Raw genomic sequence first — 22,536 nt, 5'->3', positions numbered from 1 at the left:
GCCATGAAATTTGCTTTTTGGGTTTACTGTTGTGATTAAAAATGAGTAAAAACAGGTGGAAATTTATTAGAGAAAAATTAGCTGTTAGCCCAACAACAATGGCTGTCTTTTCTGCTGGCCTGAAATTAGAAAGCAGTGCCTCCTCAGTCTGTGACTGATCAGGACGTATACAGTAAACACACTTGGTGCTACAGAAAGAAGAGGTCAGGCTGATGGAGTGGCTCTCTCTGATGTTAATGTATGCTCTTCATGTTTTTCTGTGTGTGTGTGTGTTTGTGTGTGTGTGTTTGCGTGCATACTCTGTTCAGTCCTGCATGTGTCATTGTGGCTGGGAGAGCTGCTCCCAGGACGGCAGTGTATTAATCATGGGTTTTATAGGGTAGCTGGGTGTGACTCCCTCCTGCCGGCCCCGTACTGACATCACATGTGGTCTTCCAGGAGAAGCAAAGAGATTTGTCCTTAGTTCAGGCTTGGTGTGATTTTGTCTTGGGAGAGGAATTACTTGTCTCAAGGTCAGAACGGGTGCGTTGTGTCTCAATTTGCAAATTAAAATTATTCCACCAGATTTAACTTAATGGGTAACATAAAATGTGATATATTGTACACCACATGCCTGTATATGTATTTACTGGTTATGAGATCTTGGTGAAAACACAGCAAACACTTCGACTTACCTCAGTGATCCTGTAATGATGTGGGATGTTTTTCCTGCTGTGGTTTAGACTCAGTGCTCTCTTCCAGGCGAAGGTCAATGTGAATCAATTATGATGACAGAACATTGATCATCTGAGTGCTCCATCTTTGCTATAGTGATAGAAAGACTTTAAGACTTTCACAGTGCCTCATTAATGTTTAATTCTGTTCTTATTGATCTGTTACTAATAAAGAGGCCTTGGTAAATGCCTACCGTCATCATCATGCTCTTCAAACCAAAGGGCAAGTTTTGGTTTGGGGGTGGTTGCTCTGTTGCCCTTAGACTGATTGTACAACAAGAGTGAAATGCTGGTTGTTATTATTCATTAATGTTCCAATTAAATTAGATTGGTACCTTTAAATTTGTTTGTAACTGTGAATACAACCAATATAGAGCCATTATTGTTGTACTATTTCTGTATAATTTGCCAAACTAATGTAATGCTTGGACTAATTATAGCTTGCTGAATCGCTATTTTGTTTAAACACTGAACTCAGTGAGAAAACTAATGATGATTCATCATACCCAGATCCAGATGAGGAGAAAATGCCTTGCTTAATTTGCATATCATCCACATTAAAGCGAGCAGCATTTTTAGCCTCATGGCTCTGATGTATGACACTGTATTTTCTCTTTCGTTCCTCTCTCAGGTACAACCAGACAGCCCAGAGACGGGGAAATCTCAGGAGTAGACTACAACTTTGTCTCCATTGAGGAGTTCTTCTCTTTGGAGGAGTCAGGAGCGCTGCTTGAGAGTGGAAAGTTCAAAGGTGAGGCTTAATTAGTTGAACTTGTGAACTAGCTGCCCAGGGAACCAGATACTCCTCAAAGACTGCATGGTGATTTATCATGCAGTGCAGATTGTATAGTTTATCTTAATGCTTTTAATTATAACACACTGCATGCATTTTCTTTTCTTGATTACTTGTGCTCAGAATTTCTGGTATTTAATTAGTGGAAAATGATATAAACATCATTTAAGTGAATTATTAGTTACAACTCAATGCACCAAGCTGAAATTATGCATTTCTCTAAATGATAATTATTATAGTTGCATGTTTTTAGTGATTTATATAATTGAGGTACTGTTACAGTCTTTGTGCTGTGTGTCAAAAAAATAGCTCTACATTTTGGGAAATACACATATTCACTTTATTGCTCAAAGTTAGAGGAGAAGATAACACTCTGATGTCCGTTAAATATGTAACTGGAATCAAGAAACTGTTAGCTTAGCTTAGCTTAGCTTAGCATGAAGACTGGAGTAAACAGCTAGCCTGGCTCTGTCCAAAGGTAACAAAAATGGAAAGGTGATGACAAGACATCAGGAATTCACTGCGCCTGTCCAAGAACTAGTCCAGCACATAAACATCCGTAAAACCACAACTTGTAGTTTTTTACTTCTGCTTTTGTACAAACAAACAAAATAAAATGTGTCAATTACTGAACTTTAGAGGTGCTAGTAGTCAGATTATGTTGCCTTTTGGACAGAGCCAGGCTAACCGTTTCCCCCATTTTCAGTCTTTATGCAAAGCTAAGCTAACCAGCTGCTGGCTGTAGCTTCATATTTGGCATATAGACATGAGAGTGGTATCGATTTTCTCATCTAACTCTCAACAAGAAAATTAATAAGCTTATTTTCAAAATTGTCAATCTATTCCTTTAAAGACCTTTTCTTTTCTTTTTCATATACTCCATGTGTTCCTTACCAATTTATTGACAGTTTTGGGTTGTGATGAATGAAGCTTCCATAGCTAATAATAGGAGGACAGTCAGTAGGAAAGCTATCTCTTATGCATATTAATGCCATCAGGTGTTACTCAACTCATATGTATCCCACAGACTCCTCCCCACATAAGGGTCAGAATGCCGCCTCTGATTAAAAAGCCTCCATACATTAGCATCCATAATTTATAAGAGATTAATGGGAGCAATAAATGTCATCCTCACCTGCCTTACATGTGACATTGACAGACACATTGCCACAGCAAAGCAATCAGGAGTGTGAGCAGCTTTGTGCGTGCAGTAGCCTGCAGAAACCAGAGTAAATGGTGCCGGCTGGTGACCTTGTTGTTGAGTTCAGTAATCTAATGTTTCCCCTCAACCCATTTGGATCTCTATGAGCCAAATGTACGGGTGGAGGTAATTTCATTTCTTGTTTAGCAGCTGGAGCAGATGGTTAGAATTGAAAATATAAAACATGTACATCAGATGATCTCAGGGGAAACATACATACATAAAGACATGTAGTATGTGTGCATAATAACATGGACCTGCTTTGCTACTGAATATCTGAATATAAAAATCTTTTATTTACCTCATGAACTCATATCAAATTGGACCTAAGATGTTAATGTAGACTGGATGCTGTTACTGAGCACCTTTAGATTTATGTCAATGACTTTTACATACAGCATTTCTACTTCAGTAATGGTATCAGTTATGACATTTGTTTCGACCAAATGTGTCGTTTTTATTTTACAGTTTTATATACTCAGTGCAATTCAGTTTCTCAAGGCAACACGTCTTTCCCCTGTCCTTCTCTGTCTCAGGGAATTACTACGGCACACCTCGGCCTGTTCACATCAGCGCAGACAGTCCCCCCATCACCTACCAGGAACATCGCAACCTGCTCAGAAACTTCCGCACACGCAGCAAATCCCTCAGCAACCTGGAGAAGGCTGCAGAGGACGCCGAGAACAGCGAGGACGACTCAGGCCTGTCAGGCAAGGGTCACTAAACCTGGTCTATATGTTGTTAAAGGTGCTAATACAATGATATATACTGTAGTATCTTACGTGGGTTTTTACATATTTATTGGGGGCCTTTTTAGAGCTCAAGATCCAAAGATGTATCAATAGTAAAAAAACACGTAAAATCAGTTATGCCCTGCACAGTGGCCAGCAGCTAAATACTGCATTGTCCCCCTATCTATAGCTTCAGTCTCTGATACCCAAATTAATCAATCATTAGCACAATTAGTATGCTCTAAACTCTCGATGGGCCTGTGGCCTCATCGATCGCTGGATCACCTCCAAAGCAAGGTCAGGTTGCCTTTAGGGCAAGCAGGCAAGGAGGTAAGCAGATAGGCAAGCCTGCTCACAAGGAGGTGAGGGGAAAAAACTGAAGACCTCATGTGACACAGAAGCAGAAAGTGTTTGTATTAAACTCTGGAATAGCCAACACATGGTCGATATAGATGTGATGGATGACTCGTTGTACCAGACACTGTTTATTATGTTAAACAGAAGAGCCTAAGAAAGCCCATTTATCACTTCATCCACGCAGGTATGAAGGCAGTTTTGGAGAGTGAACGAGTGATAAGAAACTAGAACACAAGAGCTGAACAGAAGGTGGGTATGAGATTAGACGGTTAGGGTAAGGGAGCAAAGCAGCGGCATAGGGTGGTGGTTTAGGAGGCAGGTAAGAGGGCTGAGTGTTAGGAAGGGTGGAGGCAGGGAGCCAGAATGGCACAAGAGATAAGAGAGAGGCGGGCAGAGTGGGAGATGAGAAATGCAAGCAGGCAGAGATCCAGATAGTTAGAGACGTGCTCCAAACAGGCAGGTAGGGCAGCAGGCAGCAGTGACTGGGGAGGTGAATGCAGGATGCAGGCAGGATGGAGTTTGAGAGAGCCATCCAACACCCTGACCTCTGCTGAGTCATCTTCTGAAGTGATACTGTGTGGGTGGATGGGCTCGGCAGCAGTTGTCGTGTGCAGCAGGACTCAGGACGCCCTGTGTTATGTCCAATGCCTCTCAGATCCACGCTGGAGCTCACAGCTGAAGGACAGCTACAAGGACAGCTAGGCAAAAAAATATGCTTATTTTTCTTCCTCTTGTAGTATGGCATGCATGGTCACACACTCTGCCTCCTTAGAGGGAGGACAAAGCTGACTGAGATGCTGACCTCAGGTGTTTTTGCCTGACAACTCCCGATGGAATTGCCAGCATCAGGTCATTACAGCTTTTTTAGATTGTGGGAGAAACCTTTTAACTTGCTGCATGTGTTAAATAATATATCACCTTTCTCATCTTTAACACTCCTTCTTGCCACTGTCATTACAGGAGGCTCTGCAGGTGTCAGCAGCAGCATCCATCCCAGCTACCGGTCCTCCGGTCGGCCCCGGGCATCCAGCGGAGGGGATGGTCACGCCATAGAGAACGGCATCATCAGCAGCAGAGGTGGTGCCAGGGTGAGAGGTGTGATGCCTGATCACTGGGAGCAGGCCTTCAGTGATCCAGGAGAGTCTCACTACATAGAGTGAGTTTCTAGCTGTCCTTTACAAATCTGTTGTACAAAAGGAAATACCTACTCATTATATTGCCGAGAGATAGCAGAGAAGAATGAAACCACTGTCAATATGAGAGCGGTATCGATCTTCTCACTTAACTCTCTGCAAAAAAGCTAATAAGTCTATATCCTGAAACTATTCCTGTACTCTGAAAAGGGCTGCATTGCACAATTATCTTGACTCTGTCTTGGCAGGCAAGCTCATCTCTGTTCTTAGTGTAAAAATTCCAGTGCTGTCTTAATATATTGAACGCTATTATGTCTCTGAGAAGGGCGGCTTCTCTTTTGCTTTCCCCTTTGTCTCTTCAAGTCACAACCCAAAGAGGACCAGCTGGCAGAGCCCTCGAGCTTCAAGCAGGGAGACTGTCTACAAAAATGAATGTGAGCCTCTTTGTTTCTTTTATTTCCCGTTTCTTTCTGAATGTAATAATTGGGACACCGGTGACACATTTAACCCATTGAACAGCATAAATGAAGCTACATATTTGTCAAGAACGGAAGTAACAGGCACAGCCAGCTTGTTAGAGTCAAATGAGATGGAATGAGCTTTTAGCTGAACAGAAACGAGTAAGTGATTAAGGCCTAAAGCTCGGAGCTTTTGGCAAATAGCCAGACCTACTGCTGAGGCTGGCAGGGTCAACACACGGATGGCATGTGCATGGCAACTTAATTTCATAATTTGGTCACATGATTGGATGTTAAAAGAACAAGAACATAATCTAGTTTGTGATGCTTGTCTGCATGGCTGTGAACTGTAAAAAGTCATCTGTTGTAATGTAATTTCAGTTTATCTCAGTAAGTTGCAGTACACTCCTCTGGCCAGCAGAAGGTGATATAGTTTCCATCATAGCCTGAGTTACCTGCATGTGAGAGGACTGCTGTAGAATATGGTACAAATGCTATCTGTAATCCAAACTGACACTGTCATAATGTGCTAGTGCAGACAAGAGATTTATGCAACTCCTGTCACCACTTTACAAACATAAACTTAAAATAAACAAGGAAAAATGAGAGGGAAAGAAATGTGTTGAAGATTGGAGAGATTCAAAATATACACTCACCGGCCATTTCATTAGGCACACCTGTGCAAATCTAATGCAGTCCAATACAACAGTTCTGCCATAATTTCTACATTTACAAAGCGTATAGATTTTCAGTTTTTGTTGACACTGTCAGAAAGGTGATAATTCTACTTTATGTTTATTATTGAGGTTGTAGTGGGTAGTGGTGTTGTACTGGAGTGCATTATATTGAATGGTGTTCCTAATATTTTGTCCACTCCATTAACATACATGAGGGGGGCAAAATATTAAACATAAAGTAGAATTATTAACTTTCTGACAATGTCAGCAAAAGCTGAAAATGTATAAGCTTCGTAAATATAGAATCTATGGCAAAGCTGTTGTATCGGATTGCATGGGATTACACAGATATACCTAATGAAGTGACTGGTGAGTGTATGTATGTATGAAATATATGTAATAAAATGGATTATGTTGCTGATTTTAAGAAGGTAGTCTGTAATGTATTCTGCTTTTAATGCAGTCTTTCCGCTAAATGCTTTGGTTTGTGTGCATGTCTATTTATTTATAAGTATTTTTGTTAAGTGCCATCTGGCGATTGGTTTGTTGTGTTCAGACTTTCTCTCTCTCTCTCTCTCTCTCTCTTTCGTTTCCCTCACTCTTAAAACCCCTCAGTTCTAACCATTTAGTCGTTTAAATGTACAGGACTTAAACGGTCTTTCTCTGATGCTGTTCTGGAAGGGTTTTTTTTTTCCATCCTTGCTGATTTGAAGACTTTTATGACTTTTCCTTGGAGGTGAGCATCTTCATTATCTCATCCTCACTCTGTCTCTCTTTATATTCCGGTGACTTTCAGGGTTCACAGACCAGCCTGGAGAGCTCAGGGGTTTCCCTGTGCACACACATTTGACTAAGGGCTCCAGAGGGTTTGGGTTCAATATTGTGGGGGGCAGCAGGCCAAGGGAGTTCCTCCAGGTGTACAGTGTGACGGCAAGTGGACCCTCGGCACTCAAGACAGGTAAAAATACATTGAACAAGGGGCGATTACTGCATGAGAAAGCCAACTTAAATGTATTGCTGTGTAATACATTAGATGAATTTTAAGGAATTTTGAACAAATATCCACTGAAGAGAGGAAATAACATATTCTCAAACAAAAAGACATTACTTATCAGTATATTATTTGCAACAATACTAAACTTGTCATAGCTGTACTTGTGGTGGAGTCTTGCAAAATGTTGAAGCAGGAAACATTTGAATCAGCGGTGTGTTTTATCAGTCTATCTCTCTACATCTCTGTCTCCACTCTTTGGGATTATACTTTTCTGATCTCCTGCAGCAAGTGTATATCACAATCAGTCCTTAATCCCCAGGACCAGCGCACCATAATCTAGCTATCATACCACACGCATATGCAGCGCTACGCATCCAGTTCACAAACATATACACACTCGCACAGAAATGCCCGTACAGGCAGATATTACCACTCCAGGAAGCCAGAGCACAGGCTGTCTCTGCAGGGACTGATCTAGTTCATATCTGTTAATAGGCTGGTTTAGAGGGATTAGTTGCTTGGATTAGTCCACACCCACACAAAACAACAGACAGCGTTTCATTTGCAAACTACACTGATCTGCACACTCAAGCATATGAAAATGGTCAAAAAAGTTAAAACGATAATGCATAAAAAGAGCTTTTCAGAGTAACTTACACCACCCAAAGGCACATGCGTTTTGACTGCAGATTATTAAAAATGCAAAGTGTTATATTAAATGTATTGTTTCTATACACACCTGTGTCTCTTTCTGCTTTGCCAGCGGACATCCTGGTATACATCAATGACGCCTGTGTGTTGGGAGTGTCTCACAAAGAGGTGGTCGAGATGCTAAAGTCAGTGCCTGTGGGCCACAGTGTGGATGTAGAGGTCAGAAGAGGGTATCCCATGCTCTACAACCCGGACGGTTGTCCCAAGCAGCCCCCGCCAAGGCTACTAGACAGCGGGGAACCCATCCTACCACCCACCACCTCCCAGCCTCAGCCTCTTCACCAGCTACCTCGCCTCCCGACACCGACTCCCCAGACCCAACACTTTAACTTTAACGGGGTCTACAATGACGGGAGCTACATGGAGCCCGGGGTGACTTTAGACGCTAACGGAAATGCCACGTCTTTTGCTACCAGACAGCCATACTCATACAGGCGCTCCAGTATGAGCAACACTGCCTCCTCCTACTCTCCTGCGCGACCACCTCGTTCCGTGAGAAGTTTAGCCAGACTGCAGTCGCTTGACCCGACGCTGGCCAGCCAGAGTGACAGTGAAGTTGTTTCTGCCATCGGTTCACACAGGTAATGCCTGCACATGTGGCACAAAGGAGATTCCAGGGAGATGAGTGCCTGCAGAAATTGAATTTAAGTGCATTAATATGAAGCAGCTGATGGCAAGTGATGATTACAATTTAAATTCATTTTTCCTAATTGAGACTGATGTCTCTGAGGTCCAGAACTGTGGGAAAGTTAAGATTTTTAAAATTAACTTAATTATTATACCAGAGAAAAAGAAAGAGAATCCAAGACATAGTTCACCCATGGCATATGTCCAAAAGTACACTGAGATTAACATGAGACTCAGTGAGAAATGAGATTTAACCCAATGATGACAGGGGAATTTTAGTGAGGTAGCACATTTTCATCAGATATTTGTAGATTTAGTAGATTTGATTTATTGATTAGGACAGTGTGAAGTTTTAAACATTAAAGATGCACTGCACCAGAGTTAGCTCGAAGCTAATTAGCATCCGTAGTCCCCCACAATCAAAACATACAACAGCACAACAACAAACAGTACAAAGCAAAAAAAAACCACACAGAACACACCATACAAAATACAAAATACAAAGCTACACACAACAGCACATCACATGGACCCACAATGTGAGAAAGCGCATTTTGTATATATGTGCAACAGGCAGCTGGCCCATCCATTTATTTAACATTTTAATATGAAAATATGTGTCAAAGGAAAGATGTATTTACCATTGATTTCAACTCCATTCTTCTATCTCATCAGGGCTTCAATGATCCGTAATCACAACAACAACTCCCTCTCAACACCCCCTCATCCGTTACGTTATGGAACGTCCAAGTCATCTGAGAGCGACTTGTCCACCTGCACCCTGTCGGGGTCCCGGCTGCCCCTGCCTCAGTCCCCACGGAGGCCCTCGTCCTCCCCCGTCGGCCCCCGGAGCGCTCACTCCCGTCTCTTCAGACCGCAGACATCCCACCTCAGACCTCCTCCGACACCTGACAGCCCCCATCACCGTGGCTTCAACGGTTTCCATGGCAACACCAGCCCCACTGCCAGCCCTAGCAGTGTGTCCTCCCCTGGGGCGATGAGTGTGGGCAGTGGAGCTGGCGGTTTCAGCGGCGGGGAACTGGTGCCAGTGGCCTTGTCTCAGTGTGAAGGAGACAGAGGTCTTGGCTTCAGCGTGACAGCCGGCGGTCCGGGAGGCAGCATGACAATAGTTAAAAGAGTCTGGGACAGGAAGCAGTGCAACTCCCTACAGCCAGGGGATGCTATTGTCAAAATAAACGGAGCTGATGTCCAGAGTCTCAGTTTTGCACAGGTAATGAAGGACCAAACAGGAGGGAAGGAAGGAAGAGGAAGCAATGCAAACTAAACAAAATGTATAGTTAATGAGTTAAAACAGCGGTTCCCAACTTTATTTGTTTGTGATACAAACCCCTTGTCCCAGAGTTTTAAGCAATTAGATCAAAGAGTGATTTTCCCTTCTCAGACTGATGCATTTGAATTATTTTTAGGGGCCTGAAGAGCTAAAACTATAGCCTTTGTTATTCTACAATGAAGGAAACATTTGTGAAAAGTCTGAAAAATAAACATAATTGTGTATAAAAAGAATTTAGTTTTTCTTATGTCCTACAGAAATCATCTTGTGACACTTTCTTTGTGTTTAATTGGTTGTGCGTTCCCACTGGGACCAGCATCGTCTCCCAAGCCTTAAGTTAACTCAAGAGATGAGCATCTGATTTTGAAAATGTGTGAAATTTAATCTAATTATCTCACATTTCGCTGCAACATACTTATGTGTTCACAGGTACAAACTGTTCTCCAGGAGCACACCAAACAGGGAGAAGTCATCTTGTTGGTTTACAGGGGAGGTAAATGTTTCACATTTGTTGTAGATTTTTATTAATTGCCAACCAAATTTATTCACTATTATTCTCTCTCCTTAATTATCAGGCATCTATCATTCAACCGTCTCCCCCGGCTCTATTCGGAGACTCCCCCCTCCTCTACTTCGCCCTCCTCCTCCACCTGTTGGCTCAGACAACTCCTCTATCCTCCCAGAGGCACTACCTGTGCCTCGTACTTCGATCAGCACCCCTCCCTCCCCGCTTCCGACACGCTCCTCGCTGATCCAGAGCACCAGTTTCTTGGAGTCGATTCCAGTGACCCTGACCATGGAGCCCAAAGACTGGATCAACACGGGCCTGGAGGACGAGGCGGCTGGTGTCGCAGAGCCTGATTCAGTTCTGGAAAGGCAGGGTGTTGAACGAACTCAGCCGCTCCGAGGGTTTGACGTGGAGCTGAGGAGAAAGCCAGGAGAGGGCTTTGGGTTTGTCATTGCCTCTCAGGATGTGGAGAATGGCAAAGGTGAGAGCCAGCTACCTAGAGACAAATCATTTTGTGTTTCAAGTTAAATGCTTTGAGTATATCAGATATTTTGATCATCCTTAGATGTCAGTAGACCTCAGCAGTGTATGTCAGAATTGGATGGGCAATACACAGCATTAGTTTTTAGTTTTCTGGCCCAGTAGAACCATTTGGTTATCTGCCCGGGGAAACAGGTTTTATTTGGATGCCCTTGTGAACAGAAGCACCATTAGGTAATTACAGATTAAAAAGTAGTCACCATGGCCACATGCCACCGGATGAGTCATGACACATCATGAACCCTTTTCTTGTAAAATGTTTTTTTTCCCTGTTGATTTTATTTGCATTGTTGCAAGAAATCAGTTTTGGCATCCGCTGTTGTCAGTGACCAGTTTATTATGAACTGCACTTAAGCTGGCAAAATATAATTACTCAAGTGTATACTTTCTGTCCATATTCATTTAAAGCTAAATGCAAATGCATTTCTCACATAACCATGAGTGATGTTTGGTTGACGTTTTGATGGCCTAAACAAAATCTTTTTGAAAAATCTAACAAAACCAACTAGACACAGTTGTGTGTCATCCTAGGTCTCACCATCTCATCCCCCTTTATGATATTTAACACCGTGTTGGAAGCCATCAGGATAACTGAAAACAAATAAAAAAAATCAGCATTCATATTGCATGCAGGTACACTCACAGCTCACCTATTAATATGGCACTTCTCATCTCTGTATGACCTTCCCCAGTTTTTATAGGATCTTGCAAAGCCACGTTTTACTTTACACAATCACACGCTTACACACATTTGTGCCTTAGTTTCTGTGCCCATACACATATATTTTGTTCCATGTGGTTGTGTTTGAAGAATAGGGTGATAGTCACTGAGGTCAATATTCAGAATCTCATGCGTGACGCCCGATGGTCTGGCTTATTAAGAGGTTTACAGGTTATAGACGGGTTTTATATGTGCTTGTGCTCTTTTTAATTCAATTTGTCCCCTACAGAATGACCTTTTGTTGAAATTATCGCATAACTGAGGTCTTAGTCTGTGTTTCTCTATCTGCTTTGACTTGACAGGAGGCTTGTTTATGTTCTGTCTGGGAAGGGAACACATCCTGCCTTTATTAGCTTTTAGTGAAGGGCTTATGAATAGCAGGTTATCCGCAGCATCCCCATGATGTATTACCCCCTCTCCCCTTCCCATGTCTTGTACTGGCTGCCCTCTGTTCCAGTTTGATGCAGTTCAATTTGCTTTATGGCCTGAGCGAGCACACATTTATGTTTTCATGGTGAGATTAAGGTTGTAGGTGCACCTGTCTCTGCAGCACCTCCCCAAACCTCCCGTCCCCACCGTGTCGTCGTTCTCCCCTTCATTTCACTCCTGTCACGTCACAGAAAGAGGTCCCCTCTGTCTCTCCATATCTCCTTATTTCCTCTATCATTTCCCCCTTCCATCTCTCCCTCTCATCAGTCTTTCTCTCCACCGCTCTTCTCTCACAAGCTCCCACCCACTCTCATCCCCCCTCTCTCTCTCTCTCTCTCTCTCTCACACACACACATACACACCCCTTTACTCTGCAGTAAAAGCGTCCAGTCTGGTTTTTCAAAAGATTAAAACTCTCCCTCTCTCTCCCTATCTCAACCTCCCTCCCTCCGCATCTCACCTACCTCCCGCTCTCTCCATCGCTCTCTGAATGCTTAAGAGAAATGCTACGCTGAACGTTTCCCTTGCAGAGGAGCAACAGAGGGGAAAATCCACAGAGGGACAGCGAACCTGTGTTTTAGCTTCCTGTTGACCGTCACATGTGATTCTCAACACCTCCAAGCTGCCTGACACGGGACTTAGGATTTTATTTTATTTTTTATGCTTTTCTGCGCATGCTAATCAAAGAGTCATGCTGGAAAGACTACAGTCTGCTTTGAAAACTGTGAAGGAGTCTAAACGTAATTATTCGCTCCACTTCTCATTTCGTGTTTACCAAAAAGAAAAATGGGGAGGGATTGGTGCAGTGTTTACCGTTTAGGTTTGTGCATGAGCTAGAGGTTTTGAATTCTGTGTTGCACTCTGAAGTTTGCTCAGGCGGATGTTTTGACTGTGCTAGCGTGAAAGTTAGATCCACAGGCTCACATGTTCTAGGTTTTAGGTAGTTGATCAAACTGATGCTGAGATAGATATGTTGTATGGTTATTTTTACAGTTTTACCAGCTGATGAAGCAGAATTTACAATGTTTTTAACCCAGTTGGGCTTAAAGCAGCACATGACATGATGTGTTAATGGTGTGTGTATTATAGCCATTAGTGAGCCACACAGGCAGCTAAATGAATGGATTTAACTGATGATATTAGCAGTGCTCTGCAGTGATTCCAGCATGAACTAACCTTCACACACACTATGAAGGATCCTGCTCAAAATCAACAGTGATCTCTGCCGTCTCTGTCATGTAGTAGGCATCTGCAGGCTGCTGCGGGAAGGTGCATCTGAGCTGCAGAGGGGGGTTTTTACAATGGTGGGGAGGGGGTCTGCTACCACTCCTGAGTAGTGATCAGTGCAGCACGTCAGAGGCTGTGTGGCTGGCTGGCTGCTGGGCATACCGCAGTGGGATTATTCTGGACAGGAGAACACAGAAAGCCAGAGGAAAAGACACTACGATATAAAGCAGTCCATTTGGATGCATCTGTGTGTAGTTTAAGTGTGTTGTCTGTTTGTGTATGTGTGGATGAGTACATCTGTTTCAATCCCTCTGCGTGTGAGTCACTGTGTGTGTGTGTGTGTGTTATTTTGCACATGAGTACAATAACACTGTGTGCGTGTGAGCATGGGTGTTTCATGTGTATTCATGTGTTTTGGCGACTGTTGACGTTTGGCTGATGTATTATGCATGATAAGAAGACTATTTGCAAAGCTGCCTTGGCTTTGATTTGACCTGATTGCCGTTTCTGCCTGGGTCACCCAGATTAGGCCCAGATTGGAGATGTGTCTCTGGGCTCTAAATTATAGGCTGCAGCTTTTAACTGGATCATCATTCCAATGTGAGTGACATACACTTCATCTCATATGGCATATTCCTAGCCCGCCAATTCCAATATTAATCTGTTAGCAAGCATTTCATGGCACCCTATAAAACGATTTTGTCATGCTATTTTTATCCTGAGAGGATGTAGACGGAAGAGAGGGTTACAGTATGTACTTCGGCTGAAAGAGAGTCTCAAAATGTTTATGCTGCCTGATGGGTTACATAAGGACACTGCCAAGACTCTAGAGGGGCCAGCTGTCACCAAAACACAGCATACTCTCAAAGAGGGGTCAGCGAGAGAGTAATAGGGAGTTTACTAAAATACAGAAAGAGGAACAGAAGATAGAATTAGACTGTCCAAGCTAAAAAACAGTAAGAAGCTTTTTAGTTGGCACAGGAGATTAATAGAAGCAAATGTATTTTCACGTGGCTCAATATTTTTCTCATCAACCTTAGACACTGACCAGAGTTAAGCCTTATTGTGAGCAATCTTTCCATAGAAAAGATAAGACAAATTGAGTTCATGAAGCCAATTGTCCCTCCTCACACTGTGGTTTGTATCTTCTTTTCAGTTCAAAAGTCAAATGAATCCACCAAACAGACGAGACGAGCGCACACTTGCAGATTATTTTTGACATTAGCTACACAGTCATGTGGATAATAGATCAGTAGGAGTGACATGTGGTGTGTTTTGGGGTGTCAGCGGTGCAGAAGCTTGGGAAAGATGGACAGCTTTTTCCCACACAGAGGAGAAAAATATTTTGTGGTGCCAGCATGTATTACAGTGTCTGTTTATGTGGGTTCTTTTTGTATGCCAGCGGCTTACTAATGCAGACAATTTGGGGATCCTAGAAGAATCACTGACGCTGTATAAAATGAACTGTAGATATCTAAAGTCTGCCGTTATGTGCAGTTTGACAGATTGGGGGTGTAAAAATATTGCTGGAAAGCTTGTGCTCCGTGACAGTTTGTTCTTGAGGATAAGACAAATTATTGAACAGCAAAGAGCAGTTCCTGATGTGTCAGCGGATGGAGGGATAGCTTGATAGATGGGAAGATGAAGTAGAGGAGAGTGTTTCAAGGAGACACTGGGGGAGGTGTAAAGAAAGGCTTCTGTAGGAAGTAAAAACAAAAAACGATCCGTAGCTTAATTACAGCTTGTTTTAGGAATTCTGGCACAAACCCTGGTGAAATAAATCTTCCTGGTTTTAAATTTATCTACATTTGACTCCACATATTACTGGCTGCCTTCAGTTAAAAGGAAAGCTTGGGGGGCTGAATAGAGTTTTTGTGTTCCAACTGCAACTTTATCCAATATGACACACTCAACAAGAAACTCAAGCAACAAGTCAGTTAAAGTAGATGTAACTGTTGGATGTCTTTTTGTCTTCTCTTCAGCTGCTTCTCTTCTCCCTCACCGATTTGTGACGGTCCGGCGAGGCAGTCCAGCAGCCAAGAGTGGTCAGATCCGCCCTGGAGATCGATTAGAGGCGGTAGAAGGACGCTCAGTGGTGACTCTGCCTCATCGGGAGCTTGCTCAGATCCTCCGTCGAGCGGGAAATACTTTACGCCTAACTATTATCCCCCGTCCTAGTACCTGTAAGCTCAAGCAACCAGTAAACACACACATAGACGCTCTTAATTCTTCTTCTTAACTAACTTTTACCTTTATCTCTTGCAGACTCTTCAAGCCTTTCAGAAACCACTGAGTATGACCCCGGTCACAGAAGCAGAAAGGGTCAGAGGTCACGTCCAAAGGTGAGGGCAGCACCGTAACTTAGCATAGCATCCTCTCTGCTCCTTTAAACATGATTCTACTTTAGCTCATCCTATCCAATGCCAGTGTATGATATTTCCTGCAGTGATGATTTGGCATCCTCCCTGTCACTCTCTCTGTCCTCGTCTTCCAGCGTGACTCCAGGTATTACAGTGTAGACCTGGATCGTGGCCCCTCAGGCTTCGGCTTCAGCCTTCGAGGGGGCAGTGAGTACAACATGGGCCTCTATGTCCTGGCACTGATGGAGGGAGGGCCGGCCTCACGGAGCCAAAGAATGCAGGTGCGTCAGATTGCTGTCTGTATTTTACAATATGTACAGTCTCCAAATATGTACAGTGGCACAACCCGAGGAGGTTAAACAACCCCTTTTACTCTAAAATATTTGTATTTATTTCTCTCTTTTCTATATTTGATTGTATCATTTTCAAAGTTTCTATTGTTATTATTTATATAAGTGTTGCTACTGTATGATAGCATGTGCAGTTGTGCATTGCTTAAACCTTTCACAGCACTACTTCCAACACACATTTGTAATCAGTGTTGATCAATTACAAAGTGCTTGTGTTAACGTACCAACATGTCCCGTATTCTGTTCACTCAGCTTAAAAATGTGTTGGGAAATATGCAGATGAGCTTTACTTTTGCTAAACCTCTCAGAGTCAAAGCATGAAAATTAAAGCCCCTTAAAACCTGGTTTCAAATCTTACATTTGTCTCAATAACATTAAATATTCATGACTAAATGAGCAACAATTTTAGTATTACAAGTGTTGAAAATAAACATCCTTAGGTATTATTTATTGTAAGTTTAACACTCAAAAACTCTACATATCTGCTTCCGCAGAACTGTGTGGGCAGCCTGGCAACATAAGCATCACATTTTGATTCATATATCGCTAAATTCTGATTGGTGCACAGAAGTATGTGACATCACGCTTCAAACCACCAAACACCCACAAACCAGTGAGATGAGCACAGACAAAAACACAAATACAGAAATCTCTCTTGTAATATAAAATAATTTGTTTTCAGGGACTTTGAGAAGCTGCTTAAACTGCAGCAGGTGTTCTAAATGTGAATAATGTGACACAGTGACACACAAAATTAAATAACTTGAACTTGACTGAGATTAATTAGATGCTTAAAAAAAAAGAATGTCCAGATGCACTTTAAAATAAAGATATTTGTTTTCCCTCCTTACCTTCACAACAGTTGCATATGGAAAAAACTATTATGATAAATAAAAGATGCAAAATAAGCGAGCAGGCAGGTGCAAGCTGTGCAAGATCTAAAGACTGTATGCTTTCCAGTCAGCCACACCACTAGGCTGCAGCACTTGTCCTTTAAAGGAGAATCAGCATTAATAAACACACATTGCACACACAATACAAAATGGCCAGTATATAAAATTAAAGAATATAAATGAATACAAACTAAGGATTTGGCTCCTACAAAAGCTATTTAAAAAGAGACCTATTGTATTCTTATTACTAAATAAGAATACAATAGGTCTTTTTGTATTCTTACATTCTTACACATTCTGACATGTCACAGTAAGAAAACAAAGGTATAAATAGTGAAATTAATGATGGCTGAATTCCCATTTTGCTGCTTCATTTTAATGGTACTACTGGCTCACTGTCACACAAGAACAGAGACATCATTGATGTTATTAGTAACACCTTTCCTTTAGTGACAAGTCAAAATGTCTGCTGTAAAAAGGGCCTTTCTTAGCTACTTTTCCAACATTATACTACTGAATGTTGAGCTATTTTGATGAGATAACCAATCAAAAGTGTAATGAAAGTTGTTTTTGTGATTGTGTGATTTGCGGCTGCAGGTGAGCGATCAGCTGGTGGAGATCAATGGGGACAGCACAGCAGGGATGACCCACAGCCAGGCGGTCGAGCAGATCCGCAGAGGAGGCCACCGAATCCACCTGGTGCTCAAGAGAGGAAACGGCTACGTGCCTGACTATGGTAAGACAGAGTAGGAAGGTTTAGGAAACACCATTTGTTACAAGGAAAATTGTTAACATATAAATATATAAGATTCAAGACAGGGAAACTCTTTGGCATGTGATGCGTTTGTCTTGGGTGTGTAATCTCCTTTCTTCTGCTCTTTCTGCGGGACTGATTCTAACTAAAATACCTTTTCACTCTTTATTCACTTTCCCTCTTTTAACCCATCTGTATCACTTTTACTTTTTTTTTTTTTTACTTTCACTGTACCCACCCAACATTTTCCTCCTGCATTTTGGTCTGTCTCGCTTTTCCTCGTTTCATCTTCCAAACATTTCTCTCCTTTCTGCTCCGCTCCTTCCTTTCTTTTCTTTTCCCTTTTCTCTCTCTCTCTCTCTCTCTCAGTGGAGCTCTCCAGTTTGTCTCTATGTATGACCAACTCCAAGCTAGGCGAGCCTTGCTTCTATGTCATTGGACGGACAGAGAATACGCGGTTGGTAATGGTTCCTGTTAGTTCTCCCATTTTCTGTCTCTCTACATTCCTCTCCTCAGTCACCACTACTGTCTTCGCTTGTAGTGGAGGATACCTTAAAGCCTGTGTGCTGGACTCCCTCATTATAGAATCATCTTGATTATCAACTGAAGTAATGGCATGGAAATGTACTTTTTAATTTTGTAAGCACACAGTGTTATTTACAAAAAATATACTGTGCACTGAGTATACTGATAATTTCTAGTGGAGGGTTATTTGAAGGTTGCACTAAAATAGAAAAGCGAATGTTGTTACACAAGCTGACCCAATGCACTTCAACAAAACAAACAAACAAAAAGATACTTTCTGGATTTCAGAGCTCTTTAATAACAGATTACATAATGCTATTTGCCAGAGATTTTGCTCTTCCTCCCTTTTACCTGAATATTCAGTCTGTTTTGTCCTCTCTCCATCCCCCTCCCATTCAATGTGTATCTCCAGGCCGTAAGCACAGAATCACCTCCCCCTCCCTCCTGCATCACCCCAAGGAGCAGGGTTTGGCTGCAGTAGAGTCCGCTGGGCGGAGGGGGCGCAGCTCCAAGCAGAAGAAGAGAAGCAGGTCTTCAGATGGACGAGAGAAAAGGAAAGGAACAGAAAGGAGAAGGAGACGACGGGGCTCGTGGGGAGGAGAACGCTCGGGCATACGAAGCCCCATCTCTGAGCCTGTGGAAGAGGAGGGAAAGCGGGGAGAGAGGTCTCAGGAGGCCAGGGAAAAGAGAAGGAGGAGAAAAAGAGAAACTCAAAGTTTACCCAGAGATGCCCTCAGGAGTTATGATGATAGCGACGCAGAACGAGAGAAGGTGAGGGTAAGGAAGAGAGGAAGGGAGAGGGGGAGAAGCAGAAGCAGAAGCAGAAGCAGAGGGAGGAAAAGCAGGAGTGAGGAGAGGGTGAGGAGGGCAGAGGATGAGCAACCTGAGCAAGAGGAAGAGCAGGAGGTACCTGCTGTTGAGGAAAGAGTGGAAGAAAAAGTGGAGGAGGTGGAGGAGGAAGTTGATGTAGAGAGAGAGGAAAGTGAAGAGGATGTTTTCCTACCCATTCCGAATCCTAATCAAAAGCTTCCCAGACCCAAACAAAACTGGGAGGTGAAGTATGACGAAAACTGGGACATGGCAGCAGAGTACAGGGAACTGAGGAAAGCGAAGGAGCTGGAAGGTGAAGGTGTGAGGGAGCAGGAGAGGTCATGGGATGGGAATAGAGAGACAGAGTTGAGCGAGGATCAGAGAGACGATCACGCACAGAGTAGCGGGCACGTCGAGGGGCCTTTACCGAGTGTTGCTGCGATAGATGTGGTGTCACAGAGAAAGCCCTTCTCCTTCCTCACCTCCACACTGTCCATAGAGCAGCTCGGGGATGATGAGTCAGAGTCTGGAGGCAGCCAATCTGATGGCAGCGTGTCTGCTGCCAGTATCTCAGGCCTTTCTCTGGCCGCCACAAAAACAAACGGGCGCAGGGCCGTGGTGCTGCCAGGCCCATGGCTCACACCCAGCCAGCAGAGGGTGGCTCAGGTCTTAGATGAGAACAGGAGCCCCGGGAGCCGGACAGGGCAGGGAAGAGGAAGAAGCGCTGTCTCTTGACTTCAACAGGGAATTAGAGCGTGCAGCAGCTGAATGATACCGTATCAGATTCTGTCAGTTTCACACTGTTAGAGCTCGACTTGTTTTTCTGCAGCTACCCACACTAACAACACTCACGTTTCTTCTCTCAGTCACTTTGATATCTACAGTAGTATGAAGTCATATTCTTTGTGCCTTTTTACAGCTGACCTCTGGCTGATGTTAAATGTCGATATTACAACTTGTAAATGGAAACGCCAACATTTTATGTCTATTTTGCTGGTGAAACAACAGTGACATTGTCTTTTTTTTTAATGTTGCACATGTCTTTACGTTTGCAGCGTCTGTGATAGATGTTTCCAGGACAACAAGGTATTTCAGACATCTTGGTTTAAACTACTTCCTATCTCTCTCTCACCTCTCTGCTTCTCTCTGGCTACTTTAGCAGAGTGTCGTCTTTTAAGTACCCCCGTACGAAGGTACTGTACAAAGACTGCATAGACATTCACTTATACCTCATGAAGAAACTGAGCAATAATAATGCAACTGTCCAAGACTATCAGTCATCCACATCCACTGCGCCATGTCGATCTGGCCTGAGGGGAAACAGTCTAACATGTTTGTACATGATCCTCTTTTGTGTTATCACTACATGTGCACACTTGCCACGACTTGTAATGTTGTTCCATATAAATGAATATTTGATTGTGATAATGCAAATCCCTTTTTTGACAGCAGGTGTGAAATATATATTCTGTAAATATTTGTAGAGAAATAAATAAGAGGACCTATTGTAAATACTACACTAACTGGAGCCAAGCCCCGATTTGTATTACTCTATTGTAATACATCATGATATATATCTATATATATACATATATATATATATGCAGTATATCTATATATTACATACAACAACTACCCATTCATATTATTTATTATTGTGTGATGAGAAATAGTGTGGAAATTGGTATATAGCTTTTGTGAAGGCTCAAACTAAGAACTATATTGTACCTGCCCTATTCATAAATGAATGTTTTTGTAATATGCTGCTTGAGTGTGAATTAGGATGCTCTACTTTGTACCCTACTTCAGAAGTCAGCAAAAGATGCCAAAAGTATGCATCTGGTGTGCATATTTCAAGTACTGTTAATATTGTGTATCTGGTGTCAGAACAAAACCACTATCTATATTCTAGAGAGTGCCGTGCCCATTGTGCCACGTACAGTTGCCTTGGTAACATAAACCACCTTATCCTAACCACTTATTTTTCTTACTGTTAAACCCTTGCTCTGAGGTCTCAAATAAGAGAGGTGGGCGAGCCGTTTAGTAATTTCACTCATGCCAAAAATTTTAAAAAAAAAGGCCCTTACTGTAAATCCATAGAAAAAATAATAATCATAAGCTTCTGCAGAATCCGAGCTCAGTGTTGTGTCTGAGGTGTCATAATAGCACATCATTTTCTTTTGTTCCCTTTTTTTTAAAATTCTGTTAAGGGAAAAAACACAAAAAACAGGAGTCAAGGTGAATGGATACTGTGAGATGTTATTTTTCTATGAAATTATCTTTTTTGAAATACTCAGGTTTTCAGATACTTTGCTCTAGAAAAGCCATCAGGAGGTAAAGCTACAGAAAGGACTTCACATAATTTTCATAGCACAGACCGGATTCATATTATTTAAACGTTGAGGCAATTGTATGTTCCTTACGGCAGCATTAGGAGACGCAGACTGTTATTTATTACCAGCCCGTAATTCTCTAAAGGTTGATGCTCTAAGTGAAGTCATTCCTTCATTTGTTCCCATCATGAACAAATCACACAAGTGAGACGAGTTGCTTGGTGTGCCCTGCCCCGTTTGTTTGCATTGCTGTGCCGCACAGACTGGAAGCACAGTGACCAAACCTTAAAATCCCCCCCAACCAATGACCATACAGTGTAGCTCGATAGCCTATATGTAAGACTTATTTTATAACGTTTGCTAATGTTCTTTTTTTAGACTTTCATTTCCCAAGGGAGATTATATGGCTGAACTGTAAACACATTCTAATAAAACTGCAAATAAACTGCTGAACCAATTTCCTCAGTGGTCATGGATGTCTTTCTTTTATTGCTTTTTTGAACACCAGAAGAGTCATGGACAGCAGATGGCAGCAAAATTATAGGCAACAGTATATTTAGGAAACAAGATGAATGTGTGTGTGTGAGTCAGAGATGTGATATTTTTAAGGATCCCATAAGATATTCAGAAACAGTTAGATATGTGCCTGAGAATAAATCAGAAGAAATTAAAGACTGGAAAAAAAAAAAGCTGCCCTTGGTTACGAATGAATGAGATCCATCAAGGGGTAAAAACCGGATCATTTTCCACAGATCAATTATTTAACCTGCTTTTTGCGAGAGCAGGGATTTTACATTTTCCAAAGCAGGCACACCACTCAGTCTAATATTAGTTTCCTATAGTGTACAGCATCACCTGTGTGAGATATACACGCAGAAAGAGAAGACAGGGAATATATAGCGTCTCAGTTCAGATATGAGCACTTAAGTACTGCCACTAAAAATAACATCGCTCTGAGGCCTGTCTTTCTCTCATGTTGTCCTAAGCCGCATCCTTCTGTTCAAGTCAGCTCAGACCCAAAAGAAAAAAAAAAAAAAAAAGAACAGCAAGGAAACCAAAGCTGCTCCCAGTATGACTGCAGGGTGACACTGACTTAAAGAAGTGGACTGAGGAGAGAAAGAAGGAAATGTTCGACAGAGGATGTGGCATTTGTCTCAGAGGCATTGCGGCACACTGTGTAGTGTTGTTTTCTACATGTGCACTCCGGATTCACAGGCGCTCAACAGGGTTCCTGAAGTGTGTAAAGCTACAAGCAAAAAATAAGACTGTGGCTTCCGAAAAGGGAGGGAGGGAATTATAATTATATATATATATATATATATATATATATATATATATTTATATATATATATACCTCTGTTGAAAACTGCACATTATTTTTGTTACAGTCTACATTGGCT

General features: G+C 42.3%; 1 protein-coding gene across 1 annotated transcript in view; it reads left to right on the top strand.

Annotated features, from left to right (window-relative positions):
- LOC137184864 (novel protein similar to vertebrate membrane associated guanylate kinase, WW and PDZ domain containing 1 (MAGI1)) overlaps positions 1 to 21,597 on the top strand; it is a 42,190-nt gene extending 20,593 nt beyond the window's left edge. The window contains exons 4-17 of the mRNA XM_067592964.1: positions 1,345 to 1,464; positions 3,244 to 3,417; positions 4,756 to 4,951; positions 5,292 to 5,362; positions 6,860 to 7,021; positions 7,821 to 8,349; positions 9,071 to 9,626; positions 10,116 to 10,179; positions 10,262 to 10,675; positions 15,094 to 15,294; positions 15,377 to 15,453; positions 15,606 to 15,752; positions 17,312 to 17,450; positions 18,406 to 21,597. Coding sequence (XP_067449065.1) covers positions 1,345 to 1,464; positions 3,244 to 3,417; positions 4,756 to 4,951; positions 5,292 to 5,362; positions 6,860 to 7,021; positions 7,821 to 8,349; positions 9,071 to 9,626; positions 10,116 to 10,179; positions 10,262 to 10,675; positions 15,094 to 15,294; positions 15,377 to 15,453; positions 15,606 to 15,752; positions 17,312 to 17,450; positions 18,406 to 19,538 — 3,983 coding nt within the window. The 3' untranslated portion in view covers positions 19,539 to 21,597. The remainder of the gene's footprint in view (positions 1 to 1,344; positions 1,465 to 3,243; positions 3,418 to 4,755; positions 4,952 to 5,291; positions 5,363 to 6,859; positions 7,022 to 7,820; positions 8,350 to 9,070; positions 9,627 to 10,115; positions 10,180 to 10,261; positions 10,676 to 15,093; positions 15,295 to 15,376; positions 15,454 to 15,605; positions 15,753 to 17,311; positions 17,451 to 18,405) is intronic.
- Positions 21,598 to 22,536: the final 939 nt, after the last annotated feature.

This window comes from Thunnus thynnus, chromosome 6, assembly GCF_963924715.1.
Source record: "Thunnus thynnus chromosome 6, fThuThy2.1, whole genome shotgun sequence".
NCBI lineage: Eukaryota > Metazoa > Chordata > Actinopteri > Scombriformes > Scombridae > Thunnus > Thunnus thynnus.
The sequence above is the reverse complement of the archived record's forward strand: the minus strand, read 5'-3'. Positions and strand labels throughout refer to the sequence as shown.